Source organism: Chiloscyllium punctatum, chromosome 6 (assembly GCF_047496795.1).
Source record: "Chiloscyllium punctatum isolate Juve2018m chromosome 6, sChiPun1.3, whole genome shotgun sequence".
NCBI classification, from domain to species: domain Eukaryota; kingdom Metazoa; phylum Chordata; class Chondrichthyes; order Orectolobiformes; family Hemiscylliidae; genus Chiloscyllium; species Chiloscyllium punctatum.
Window position 1 is genome coordinate 77706354 of NC_092744.1, and position 12810 is coordinate 77719163.

General features: G+C 42.9%; 1 protein-coding gene across 1 annotated transcript in view; it reads left to right on the top strand.

Moving 5' to 3' along the window:
* The window catches only part of crocc2 (ciliary rootlet coiled-coil, rootletin family member 2), a 296172-nt gene that overhangs the window by 208468 nt on the left and 74894 nt on the right, over nucleotides 1-12810 (top strand). The window contains exons 29-31 of the mRNA XM_072573057.1: nucleotides 1028-1148; nucleotides 5309-5472; nucleotides 6579-7019. Of these exons, the coding sequence (XP_072429158.1) occupies nucleotides 1028-1148; nucleotides 5309-5472; nucleotides 6579-7019 (726 nt within the window). The remainder of the gene's footprint in view (nucleotides 1-1027; nucleotides 1149-5308; nucleotides 5473-6578; nucleotides 7020-12810) is intronic.

Genomic DNA, 12810 nt, shown 5'->3' on the forward strand with positions numbered 1-12810 from the left:
TTTCAATTATATATGGGTCATTGGACATGTGCAAGTCTGAGTTAGACAGCTTTTGATGTGCCAGGGAAATGAGTGCTTTGGGGTCCAGGCAGGAAAATGGAGTTAAGGTCACAATGGGAACAACAATGATCTAACTGAATGATGAAAAATTAGTTGTCCTGTACCTGCTGCTTTTGCTTCTGATCTCATGAAAGATTCATTTGTTATGGCTGGAAAGACAAACATGGGACAAAGAAGTGAAGAGGCTGAGGCAAGGGATTTTAGAACTCTGAGCTCAGACCACAGAAGACAGGCCACAAATGGCGGAGGCCTGAAATCAGAGATGTTCAATTGGCTAGAATTGAATGGATGCAGATATCTTGGAGGTTTGTGTGATTTGAGAAGATTTCAGAGGTACGGAGGGTCAGGACCATGAAAGGATTTGAAAGCAAAAGTGATAGTTTTTCAATGAAGATGACTGTGATCCCATTGAAGAACAGGAGTTGGTGTGAGTTAAGACACGGAATTTTGGATGTCCTCAAGTTTATGCTGGTTGGTTGAGGGAGAAATGTTGCCCGGGATACCAGGATGAACTCCGTGCTCTTCTTTGCAGGGTAACATTCGACTTCTTGTATATCATTGGAAGAGGTGTACTGTAGGCTTGCTTTTAATGTCTTAGCAGAAAGCCAAATACATGTAACAACACAATAACATCCTCACAACTGCACTGGACTGTACACTCAGATTATATGCTGAACTCCTTTGGTGATGCATTAATCTGCAACCTTCAGATTCTGAGGTAAGAGCCCTATGAATGCAACATAGTTTATTACCCAATAATAAAAAGGAGTTGTTCTGCACACACAATACCATTCGGATTGGATGAATATAACTCTGAGATTTCCCTGACATAATATTTCAATGATGTTTGTCATGGCAGTTTGCCCACCTTGTGCCAGTGTGTGCAGTCAGTCTCTGCACATCCTATGCCAGCAACACATCCAGACAGGAGGACTCTTTAAAAACTGATTATTTGCTTCCCCCTTAGGACGAAGCTTGTGTTCAGCTGGCAAACGTGGCACGGAGGCTGGCAGAGGTGGAAACAGACCGTGAGCGGACTAACACACGTGTTCAGCATCTTCAGAAATCCTTCACTGAGGCAGAGGAAGGTCAGTCAAGTGCTCAGTGCAGTGGAGACACTAACTGGTTGGAAGGTGTCCGAACGTATGTTGAACCCGAGTGCATTTTGTGACCAGAGAGTTGCTGTGTCCCTGATCCTTCCCATGCCCCTCTCAGCTGTGCCTTTTGAAGTGTGCCTCACCAAAGGGTAGATGCTGCTTAAAGGAATGCTGAGAGATTCAGAGGGAAGTCATGGACACCTGTGCCTGGCATGTTAAGGAGAGGGCGTGGAATCTGTTCACACAGAGATTCATCTTCAATTCCATCACTAGAAGGAGGTCAATGAGAGCAGCAGCGCTCACGTTATTCAATTTCCCTTTGTGTTTTTATTTCCCAAGTAATTGTCACTAAGTGTCTTTGAGACTTGCTGTCAACAACAGTGACCTCATGAAAGCAAAATAGTGCAGATGCTGGAAATCTGAAATAAAAACAGGAAATGCTGGTGAAACTCAGCATGTCAGTAGTTCTCAGAAATTCTGAAGGATTATATTAGAACTGAAACATTACCTCTGCTTCTATCACCACAGATGCTGCCAGACCTGTGAGTTCCTCCAGCATTCTCTGCTTTTATTTCGTATTTCCAGCATCTGCTGTATTTTGCTTTTTTTTTTGCACAGCAGCTGTCTGCGACAAAATGCACTCGAGTTCCAACATACATTCTACTTGAAGTTTGAACAACTTCTGCTTAGTTTAGGAGCTAGAGTGCATACACTACCATGCATCAGGAAGGGAGAAAGTTCCCTGGATTTGTTTTTAAGCCAAGAGGCAGTCACACCTCTGGGGGTTGAGTCTTCTGATTGGTTAGTGTTCAGGGACAGGGAGGTGGGACTCAGAATGGGGCAGGTAAAGAGACACAGAGGACAGGACAGTTGGCCTTGGCAATTGCCCAATAAGTTTGAGGTTCTCTCAACCTGAGAATAACTCTCTCTCATAACATAAGAATAATAATATATAATAGAATAAATATTCTTTCACAAACTGAAGATAGGAGTGGGGGGGTGGGGGTGATTTGTCATGGCACTATGGTCTAGAAGACCATTCGGGTTGAGGGAGCAACTAGGAATGTTGTAGTCATGGAAGCCTTAATGGTTTGTCTAGTGAGAGGAATTGATACAGTTCTCCTGTCTGGTGCTTGGATTCTGGATATCTGCTCAGGACTGGCATGGGACCTGCAGTGGGAGTGGATAAATAAGCTGAAGTGGTCCATGCAGGATTCATCTGCATAGGCAGACCTAGGAAAGGTGTTTTCCAAAGGCTGTTTGAGGAGCTAGACGCTAGATCAAAAAGCAGAACCTGAAAGGTTACGATCTCAAGAATCATGGATCATACCATGCCAAAGAGGCTGTTCGGCCCATCGAGTCTGTACCAACTACTCTAAGTCGACACAGTCCCACTTTCCAGTATTTGGTCCACAACCTTAAATGTTAAGATACATCAAGTTGCTTATCAAAGGACTTTTTAAAAGGGTTAAACATCACACTACACCAGGTTATCATCTAACAGGTTTATTTGGAGGCACTAGCTTTTGGAACAGTGCTCCTTCATAAGGTGGCTGTGGAGTAGAATCATACGACACAGATTTTTATAGCAACAGGATTGCAATGTCATGGAATGTAATACTAAACCAATTTAGCTTGAATCTTTCATCTTTTAGAATGATCAAGCTAAAGTAAGCTCAAGAAAGATTCAAGCTAAATAGTTTTAATATTATATTCCATGACATTGCAATCCTGCTGCTATAAATTCTGTGATGTATGATTCTGCTCCACAACCACCTTATGAAGGAGCACCGCTCCAAAAGCTAGTGCCTTCAAATAAACCTGTTGGACTATAACCTGGTTGTGTGATTTTTTTAACTTTGTCCACCCCAGTCCAACACCAGCACCTCCACATCATTTTTAAAGCTTGTGAGTTTGCCCACCTCAACTACCATCCTATGTAGAGCATTCCAGATCCCCATCATTCTCTGATTGAAAACCCTCTTCCTCAAGTCTCCTCTACACCTCCTGCCTTTCACTTTAAAATTATGCATCCCTTTGACTGAGGGAGCGGCTTCTTTCTCCCAAGGCCAACACAAGATTTTGTTTTCATTTCGTCCAGCGCAGCACTTCAAATTCTTTACAAGTTTTATTTTTCTTCCTAGAGGATGCTAAATTGTATTTACGAGGGAAATAGTACTAAGCAAATGAATGTAGCTGTGGCCTAAAAAGTTATTGGGCCCAGATAGATGTCAGCCTGGAGTCTGAAGAGCTGGTTAATGAGAAAGTAAATACGTTGGTGTTCACTTTGCGGAATTCCCTCAATTCAGGAAAGGTTCTAACAGACTGAAAAGTCACCAATTTAACACCTCCATTTAAGAAGGGAGAAAAGGATAAACACTGAAGCTACAGCTAATTAGCTTGTTGTGTGTTGTGGGTAATTGTCAGAATCAAATAATAATTATCTGCCCACCAACACCCTTGAACTGTTCAGGGAGAGGTGGGCACCACAGGGAGCGGAGTGTATTATTTCCCCGTTCAACTCTATTTTGATTTAATCCCTGCCCTCCCCTTCACTGTTTGATCACGCAGCATTGCCCTCTGAGAAGGGCACTACTTGTCACTGGCCACATGGGTGTTTCTTTTCTTCCGGGTGGCAGGAATTGAATAAAGATTTATATACCTTGTGTCCTTCACTGTGTCTCACACCTGCACACACACAACATGGGTGCTGGGGAAAAAAATGCCGCAGTTAGGCAGTAGTGTGGAGGATGAAAAGAAAAAGAAACAAAGAAGAAAAAAAATCAAATAATAATGAGATTATAGCTGCACTCTTATAAAAACCCAAGGCATTCAGAAAGAATTGACATGCTTTCATCAAAGGGAAGTCATGTTTAACCAATTTTAATGGAGTTCTTTGAAGGGGAAACATGCATTGTGGATTAAGCGGATCCTGTTGAAGTAATTTGCTTGGATTTTTAGAAGGTGTCATGATTGGAACCAGGTGGATCTTATTGACTGTGAGATCCCTGATTGGGGTTATTAACATGGGCCAGTCAGACAGCCCTGACTGACCAAGATAAAACAAGAGACATTTTTTTGATCACACGGCATTGCCCTTTGATGTGAAGGGCAGTGCTTGTCACTGGCCACTCGGGTGTTTCCTTTCTTCCTGGTGGTGGAAATTGAGTAAAGATTTGTACACCTGTTGTCTTTCACTGTGTCTCACACCCGCACACACCCATCATGGGTGCTGGGGGTAAAAAAAACGGGAGATTAGGATCTCCTCAGTTGAGGGCTAAAAGAAAAGAAAAAAATTATATAAAACAAGAGATTCTCCTGACTTCAGGCATGGACACCGAGCTGGCTGGCCACAGCCTGTGTACTGGCACATGTAAATAAAGGGTGATTTGGTGACGGGATACCAGCCTTCGTGCAGTTATTCAGAAGGTTTTTGATGAGGAGTCACAATAAAGTTTACTCTGGAGAATGAAACCCCGTGGTGTAATAGGTTACATATTAGTACAGACGGAAGATTCCTGGCTGCCAGAAAAAGAGAATATGCATAAATGGATCTTTGTCTGATTGGCAGAATGTGCCAAGTGGAGTTCTGCAGGGATTTATGCTGCACCCTCAAGGTTTTACAATTTACGTCAATAACTTAGGTGAGGGGAACAAAGGCACGGCAACTAGTGTCACAGATGACGCCACACTATAGGCAGGAAAGGATGTTGTGAAGAAGACCTGAGGTGAATGAGTGGAGAAAGAATCTGACAGATGAATTAAAGTGTGGGAAAATGTGAAGTTGCTCACTTTTGAAGGAAGAAGATAAAAGACTGGAGAATTCTGAGGTGCAGAGAGATTTAGATATTCTGATACCTGGTTCCCAAGAGGTTAGTTTAAAGGGTTAGGGACATGCAGATACAACATTACTGAAGATTAATGGATTGCTATTCTTCATTACAAGAGGAATTGAACATAAAAGTAAGAATGTTATGTGTCAGTTACACAGGGCATTGGTGTAACGTCTTGAGCACTTGTGCAGTTTTGCTCTCCTTATTTAAAGAGGATGGAGGTGGTTCAAAGAAGGTTTAACCAGATTGATACCTGAAACAAGCATGTTCTCTTAAGTTGTATGGACTGATTTTTAACCTGTTTCTGTTGTTTCAAAGGGAAACGAGGATTAGACGGGCGATTGAGTCAGGCTCAAGCTACACTCATGCTGCAGGAAGAGACTATAAGACGTGGAGAGAGAGAAAGGAAGGCCCTGACTGAACAAGTGGCCAAGTTGGAATGGAGCCTGCAGTCATCTGAGGGCGAGAGGCGAACACATCAGGTAATCGCTCCTGACAGGACCGTTGGCCGAAATTGGTGACCTGTGGCCAATGCAGATTTTAAGCATCAGGCTAAAAAAATCAGAATTCACATCCAGGGCTATCCCTCCATTTTTCACAAAAGCAGTCAAATTTTTATAACTGTCACTGAAGGTTGTCAATATGGACCAATTAAATATTGACACAACAGTACTGGTGGGGCCACATCTGGAGTAATGTGCACAGTTTTGGTCACCTTGTTAAGGAGGGATATAAATGTATTAGCAGCAGTTCATAGAATGTTCACATGATTGATACCTGGGAGGAGAGGGATGTTTAAAGATGAAAGGTTAGATAGGCTGGGTTTGTATGCATTGGAGTTTAGCATAACAGGAGCTGATCTTATTGAGCATGTAAGATCCTTAAAGGAGTTGATAGGATGGGTGCTGAAAGAATGCTTCCCCTCATGAGAAAGACCAGCACAAGGGGTTCACAATTTGAAAACGAGAAGTCGTCACTTAAGATAGAGTTGAGGAGAACTTTTGTTTCTCTCTGGGGGTTATGAAACGTTCTTCTGAGAGCAGTGGAGGAAGTGTCACTGAATATTTTCATGGCAGGAGAAGGTAGATTGACAAAGAAGTCTGAGGTCACTGGGGGTCGATGGAAATGTGGAGTTGACATCACAGTCAGATGAGCCATGATTCTGTTGAATGATAGAGGGCATTGGTGAGATTACATCTTGAACACTTGTGTAGTTTGGCTCTGCTTATTTAAGGGGGATGCCAAGTGTATTCGAGGTAGTTTAAAGCAGGTTTTACCTGGAATGAACTGATATCTGGAATGAATGTGTTCACTCCTTATGGCCTACTTCTGCGTAACAGTTTGTCAGTTCATTGGCTCTGTTGATTCAAGCACATTGATAGATATGAAGACTCAAATAAAAAGCCAGAATCTCTGCTTTTAGGAGAGAGAGAAGGAGATGACATTTCAATGGGGAGCTTGAAGATGCCTTTTTCCGCACACAATTATGGTAATGACAATGCTGGTGTTTGAAGTGAAGTTGGTCCATTTGGGGTGTTAATGTCATTTTCAGCAGCCTTTGAGTTCTTTTAATATTTGTTCATTTTAGGAGAAGATCAACAAAATGAAAGCAAATGAGACCAAGCTGGAGGCTGACAAGCGTAAGCTGAAAGACCAGCTGGAAGTGTCTGAGAATCGGATTACCAAGTTGGAGCTCTCACGGCGCTCCTTAGAGGGGGAATTGCAGAGAGTGCAGCTGACACTGAACGACCGTGAAACAGAGGTCCACGTCCTTCAGGATCGGATCGAGATGCTCCAGCGGCAAGTGGCTGATAGTGAGACAAAGGCCACTTCCCTCCAGCTCACCCTCGACCGACTGTCGTTGACCCTGGCCAAGACCGAGGAGGGTGAGAGCCACCTGAAGGACAAGGTGCAGAGTCTGTCGCTGTCTCTCTCAGACACGACTGCCAACGCGGTGGTGCTACAGGAGCAGATTTCTAAACTTCAGAAGGCTCTAACCTCCAGTGAACAGGATCGACGGGTACTTCAGGTAAAGATTAATCCACTGCTCTGTAAAGTGTGAGGTTATAACTTGGTTGTAATCTCTCTCAGCATCCTAAAATTTCACCTTTTGTGCTTCTGGACATGATCATTCCAATACTGCCCTGGTTGGCCAATCATCTATTGGTCCTCACCCTGAAAGTATACCTCATTGCTGCCTGTATCCAGACTTGTGTTAGCCCCGTTCAGTCATTGTCTCTGTCAGTGCTGACCCATATAGGCTCCCAGACCAGCTATGCCTCCATTTCAAAACTGTTGTACTAGTGTTCCATTTCCTCCCCATTTCCAAAGCCAGTTCCAGGTACTACACCTCTGCAAGAACTCTGCATTCTTTCAATTCTGGACTGTGAGGAGTTCCCCCACTTTCATCCATGCAGGTGTGGCTGTAGGGAGAAACTGAATAGGCTGGTGTTTTTGTTCCCTGCAGCTTCAGAGGCTAAGGGGGTGACCTTATGGAGGCTTGTAAAACCACATGGAGCATGGGCAGACTGAATAGACAAGATCTTTGTCCCAGGGTCAGGGGAGTCCAAAACTAGAGAGCATAGGTTTAAGGTGAGAGTGAAAAGGTTTAAAAGGGACCTGATGGGCAACTTTTTCAAACAGAGGGTGGCGTGTGTATGGAATGAGCTGCCAGAGGAGCTGGCAGAGGCTGGTACAATTACAATATTTAATGGGCATCTGGATGGGTGTGTGAATAGGAAGGGTTCAGAGGGATATCGGAGTTGAAAAGTGTGGTGCTGGCAAAGCGCAGCAGGCCAGGCAGCATCCGAGGAGCAGGGGAATCGACGTTTAGGGCATAAGCCCTTCTTCAGGCCCTTCTTATGCCCAAAACGTCGATTCGCCTGCTCCTCGGATGCTGCCTGGCCTGCTGCGCTTTGCCAGCACCACACTTTTCAACTCTAGTCTCCAGCATCTGCAGTCCTCACTTTCTCTTAGAGGGATAACGGCCAAGTGCTGACAAATGGGACTAGATCAGTTAAGGATATCTGGTCGGCATGGATGGGTTGAACCAAAGGGTTTGTTTCCTTGCTCTATGTCTCGATAACTCCATGACTGTATCTTTAGCTACTCAGGTTGAAAAGTATGGAATTCCATCCCTAAATGTTTAAACTCTTTCCGTTCTTTAAGACAGTTTTAATATTCTTCTGAGCATGTTTGATCATCTGTTATGAAATGTATTGATGTAGCTCAGTGTCAAATATTGTCTGACAGTGCTTCTCTGGAGTTCCTTTCTATGTAGGAAGGTTAGGCCAATCTTCTTGTTATATCTTCAAGTTGTTGTTATAGGCCGTTGAGCACTGAAAATACCACTTCTCAGTGATCGATCTGTAACCAACACTCACAATCAGAAAGTATGCTTTCCACACAAGCTGGTGTCCAGTTGGAATAAAAGCAACAATGATTAATTTCAGGAAGTATCTGACTGACAATGGAAACAAAGAAAACTGGAATTTAAAAATTACTCAGTAGGTCAGACAGCATCAGTATAGGAACTGAACTCAATCAGTCCACATTTTGGGTGCAAGACCCAAAGGCATTTAAGGCAACATGGTGGCTCAGTGATTAGTGCTGCTGCCTCATAGCAGGAGGGGCCTGGGTTAGATTCCAGTCTTGGGTGACTGTCTGTGTAGAGTTTGCATGTTCTCCCTGTGTCTGTGTGGATTTCCTCCAGGTGCTCCGGTTTCCTTCCACAGTCCAAACATGTACACATTTGGTGGATTGGCCATGCTAAATTGCCTGGTAGTGTCCCAGGGATGTGCAGGTGGGTCTGGGTTGGGATGCTCTTTGGAGCGTTAGTATGGATCCGATGGGCTGAATGGCCTGCTTTCACACTGTAGGCTTTTATATAATTCTAAGACTCTTCTCAGGGAAATGAGGATATTTAAAGTCATGGGAATATACAGTGTCCTCATTAGGGTAATAGGGTCTGAGCTGGGATCACTGTCATTTCCTGTCAACACCAGTCCAGGATAAAGGTGGCAATGCTTGTTTATCTTTGAGAACCAGTGGATATTTGTACAAATCTTTTGCATTGATCAGGTGAATAGGGTAGAGTCTGCAATGATTTACAAATGTCCAATGACCTTTTAAAACCACTTTCAAGATGTTTGCGTGTCTCTAGATTATACTATTGAGAAGTACTGTTAAAGAAACAAGGAATTAAATTTGATATGAACAATGTTCTGTTTGATCAAACAATACAATCTCTCCTGTTAATTCACTGGGTTCTTTAATAAGCTGAAATGGATAATAACTAAATGGAAGTACACGACTGGAGATATACTGTCTGCTTGCCCCATTAATAGTGAATGCTTTTTCAGAATAAGGAAAATGCTTGATTTAAAATTTTCAAAGGAGCCAAGAGATCTTTTGAAATCTACATCAAATATGGATAATAACGCTCATTCGGAATAATGCTCATTTTGTGTGAGATGGGCTCTGTTCGTTTGTTAATTTGTTCTTGGGATGTGAGCATCACTGGCAAAGTCAACAGTTCTTGCCCCATCCCAAAATGCCATTCAGAAAGCGGTTGTAGTGATCTATTATTCTCAACCACTGCAGCCCATGTTGGTACATCAACTGTACAGTTTGGATTTTGACACAATTACAGTAAGGGAACAATTACTTTGTTCCACAAAAGGAAATTAACTGCCTGAATGGAATTTGCAAATGATGATATTTCCTTGAGTGTGCTATTATTGTCCTTTAAAGTGATCGAAGTCATAAGTTTGAAAGGTATTGGAAAAACATCCAAAAGTATTCAACCCTTGACCAATACTCAGATTTGATGTGCACCAAAGACAATTTGTATGGATGCTATTTTGACTGTATAATACAGCCTTCAACCAAACTGTATCTCTCTCTCTTCCTCTCTTCTTTTTCTCTTTCTCTTTTCTGTCTGTCTCTCTCTTTGTCATCTCCTTCCATCTCTTTCTTGCTCTTTTCCTTCCTTTCTCTTTTTTTCTCTCCTTCTTCATTTCTCTGTCATCTTAGTAGTTTGTCCTAACAGTGTTCTGACTCTCAGAAGACCTGCTGCTGATATATAAAATGCCCAGGGCAAAAATTCCATGTGTTTCATAGAAACGTCCCATGGCTCAACACAAGGTATTCTCCTTCCTGTCCAATAATTCAACCACACACTTGCTTTCCTTGAAATTGTACTTAATTTCTCTTTGGGTTTGATTTTGTCATAGGCACCTCAGTTGTGTTACACCTATGAAGTTCATGAGATGGTTTACTATTTTCAGACTGGATCCTTAAGATCGAATAAAAGAGATCATGTGATCTTTGAAGTCTGCATGAATGAGGTTTTAATGAGAGGGGCTGTTAAAAATCAAAGGAAAACTACTTTTGCTAAGAAGAAAGTATAAATTATTCGCCTTAGGAGGTAAAGGCAGGAGCATCTGTGTTAAGTGATCAGACAACCAGTCTTCAAAGTCCAAGGAAAATGCTGAGAATGTTAAGTTGTAAACAATAATTCTCTAAAGCGCCCATTCATTTTCAAGATAAAACAGAGTTAGTGTCTGAAGTCGAGGTAATCAGTACTTATACCTCGGTACAAGGATCATGGAGATGGTTAAAAATCACACAACACCAGGTTATAGTCCAACAGGTTTAATTGGAAGCACACTAGCTTTCGGAGCGACGCTCCTTCATCAGGTGCACCGCAGTCCAACACCGGCATCTCCAAGTCATGAGATGGAATTTGAAAGTGGAAGAATTTCTAAGATATTCCTGAATCTCTCAGACAAGGTTAGTCTGCCAGGGTCCTGATGAGGGACAACAAATGGAGACCAAAGGTCTCTGTGATTAAGGGCACAGAAATACAGCTCTCAGTTCACACCCAGAATGGAAAGTCCAAATTTGTGAGGAGTTGAAGTGTGGTTGGAAAGTTTGAGCTAGAAGAAGAATAAAAGAAGAATTGCCATTGAGAGAAAAAAAAGTTATCTCGCTGTGAAAGACTTTTCAAAAAGGGCAAGATGATGGCTGAATGGTGATATCTCTGGGAGAAAGTGAGGACTGCAGATGCTGGAGATCAGAGCTGAAAATGTGTTGCTGGAAAAGCGCAGCAGGTCAGGCAGCATCCAAGGAGCAGGAGAATCGACCCCTGAAGAAACCCCTGAAGAAGGGCTCAAGCCCGAAACGTCGATTCTTCTGCTCCTTGGATGCTGCCTAACCTGGTGATATCTCTGGACTGTTAATCCAGAGACCCAGGTCATGTTCTGGGGATCTGGTTTTGAATCCTGCCATGACAGATGGTGGAATTTGAAATCAGTGGAAAAATAAATCTGGAATTAATAGTCTAATGATGACCATGAATCTACTGGTGATTGTCAGAAAAAACCCATCGGTTTAGCAATGAGATCTGCCATCCTTACCAGGTCTGGCCTACATGACTCTGAACTGCTGTCTGGGAAATTAGGGATGGGCAATAAATGCTGACCTAGACAGTGACGTCCTATGGACCATAAAATAGTGGAAAGGACATAGGGCAACAAATTTTCAGGAAAATTCTAGGGATGCCAACATTATACAGTAGTTATAATGGGGACTGTGGCTACCCAAATATAGACTGATATACTAATAGTGTAAGGGATACTGAGGGTCAAATGTTTCTGGATTGTATCTAGAGGTTTATGTCCAGTCCAACAATAAGGATTCCCTTTTGAAGCTGGTTCTGGAACTGAAGTGAGTCAAATGGATAAACTGTCAGCGGTGGAACATTTGGAAAACAGTAGTCATTAGATGATAATGTCCAGGATGATCGTGGAAAATGATGAGGATCAATCCAGAGTAAGAACAATCAATTGGAGTCATGCTGACATCAGTGGGCAAGGATTTAGCTCGGCAGAATTGAAAGAAATGAGAGGAAAAGCAAACCCGCCTTTTAAAAAGGAGATTGTCTGTCTGGATATAATTGGGGTTCATTGGCTCAAATGGGAAAGATAAGACAAAGAAATCCAGAACTGCCTGGAAGACAAAAGAGATAGAAATTAAGATAAAGAAGAAAGCTCCTTATGGTGGGTGTCAGGTAGAAAATACATTTGAAAATAAGGAGAACATAAGAACTAGGAGCAGGAGTAGGCCACCTTGCCTTCAAGCCCATTCCACCATTCAGTATGACCATGGCTGATCTTTTCATGGACTCAGCTCCACCATAACCCTTAATTGCTTTACTGTCATAGGGTCATAGAGATGTACAGCATGGAAACAGACCCTTCGTTCTAACTTGTCCATGCTGACCAGATATCCCAACCCAATCTCGTCTCACCTGCCAACACCCGGCCCATACCCCTCCAAACCCTTCCTATTCATATACCCATCCAAATGCCTTTTAAATGTTGCAACCATACCAGCCTCCACCACATCCTCTGGCAGCTCATTCCATACACGTACCACCCTCTGAGTGAAAACGTTTCCCCTTAGGTCTCTTTCATATCTATCCCTCTCACCCTAAACCTATAGTTCTCGACTCCCCCACCCCAGGGAAAAGACTTTGTCTGTTTATCCTATCCATGCCCCTCATGATTTTATAAACCTCTATAAGGTCATCCCTCAGCCTCCGATGTTCCAGGGAAAACAGCCCCAGCCTATTCAACCTCTCCTTATAGCTCAAATCCTCCAACCCTGGCAACATTCTTTTCTGAACCCTTTCAAGATTCACAACATCTTTCCCATAGGAAGGAGACCAGAATTGCGTGCAATATTCCAACAGTGGCCTAACCAATGTCCTGTACAGCCGCAACATGACCACTCAACTCCTGTACTCAGTATTCTAA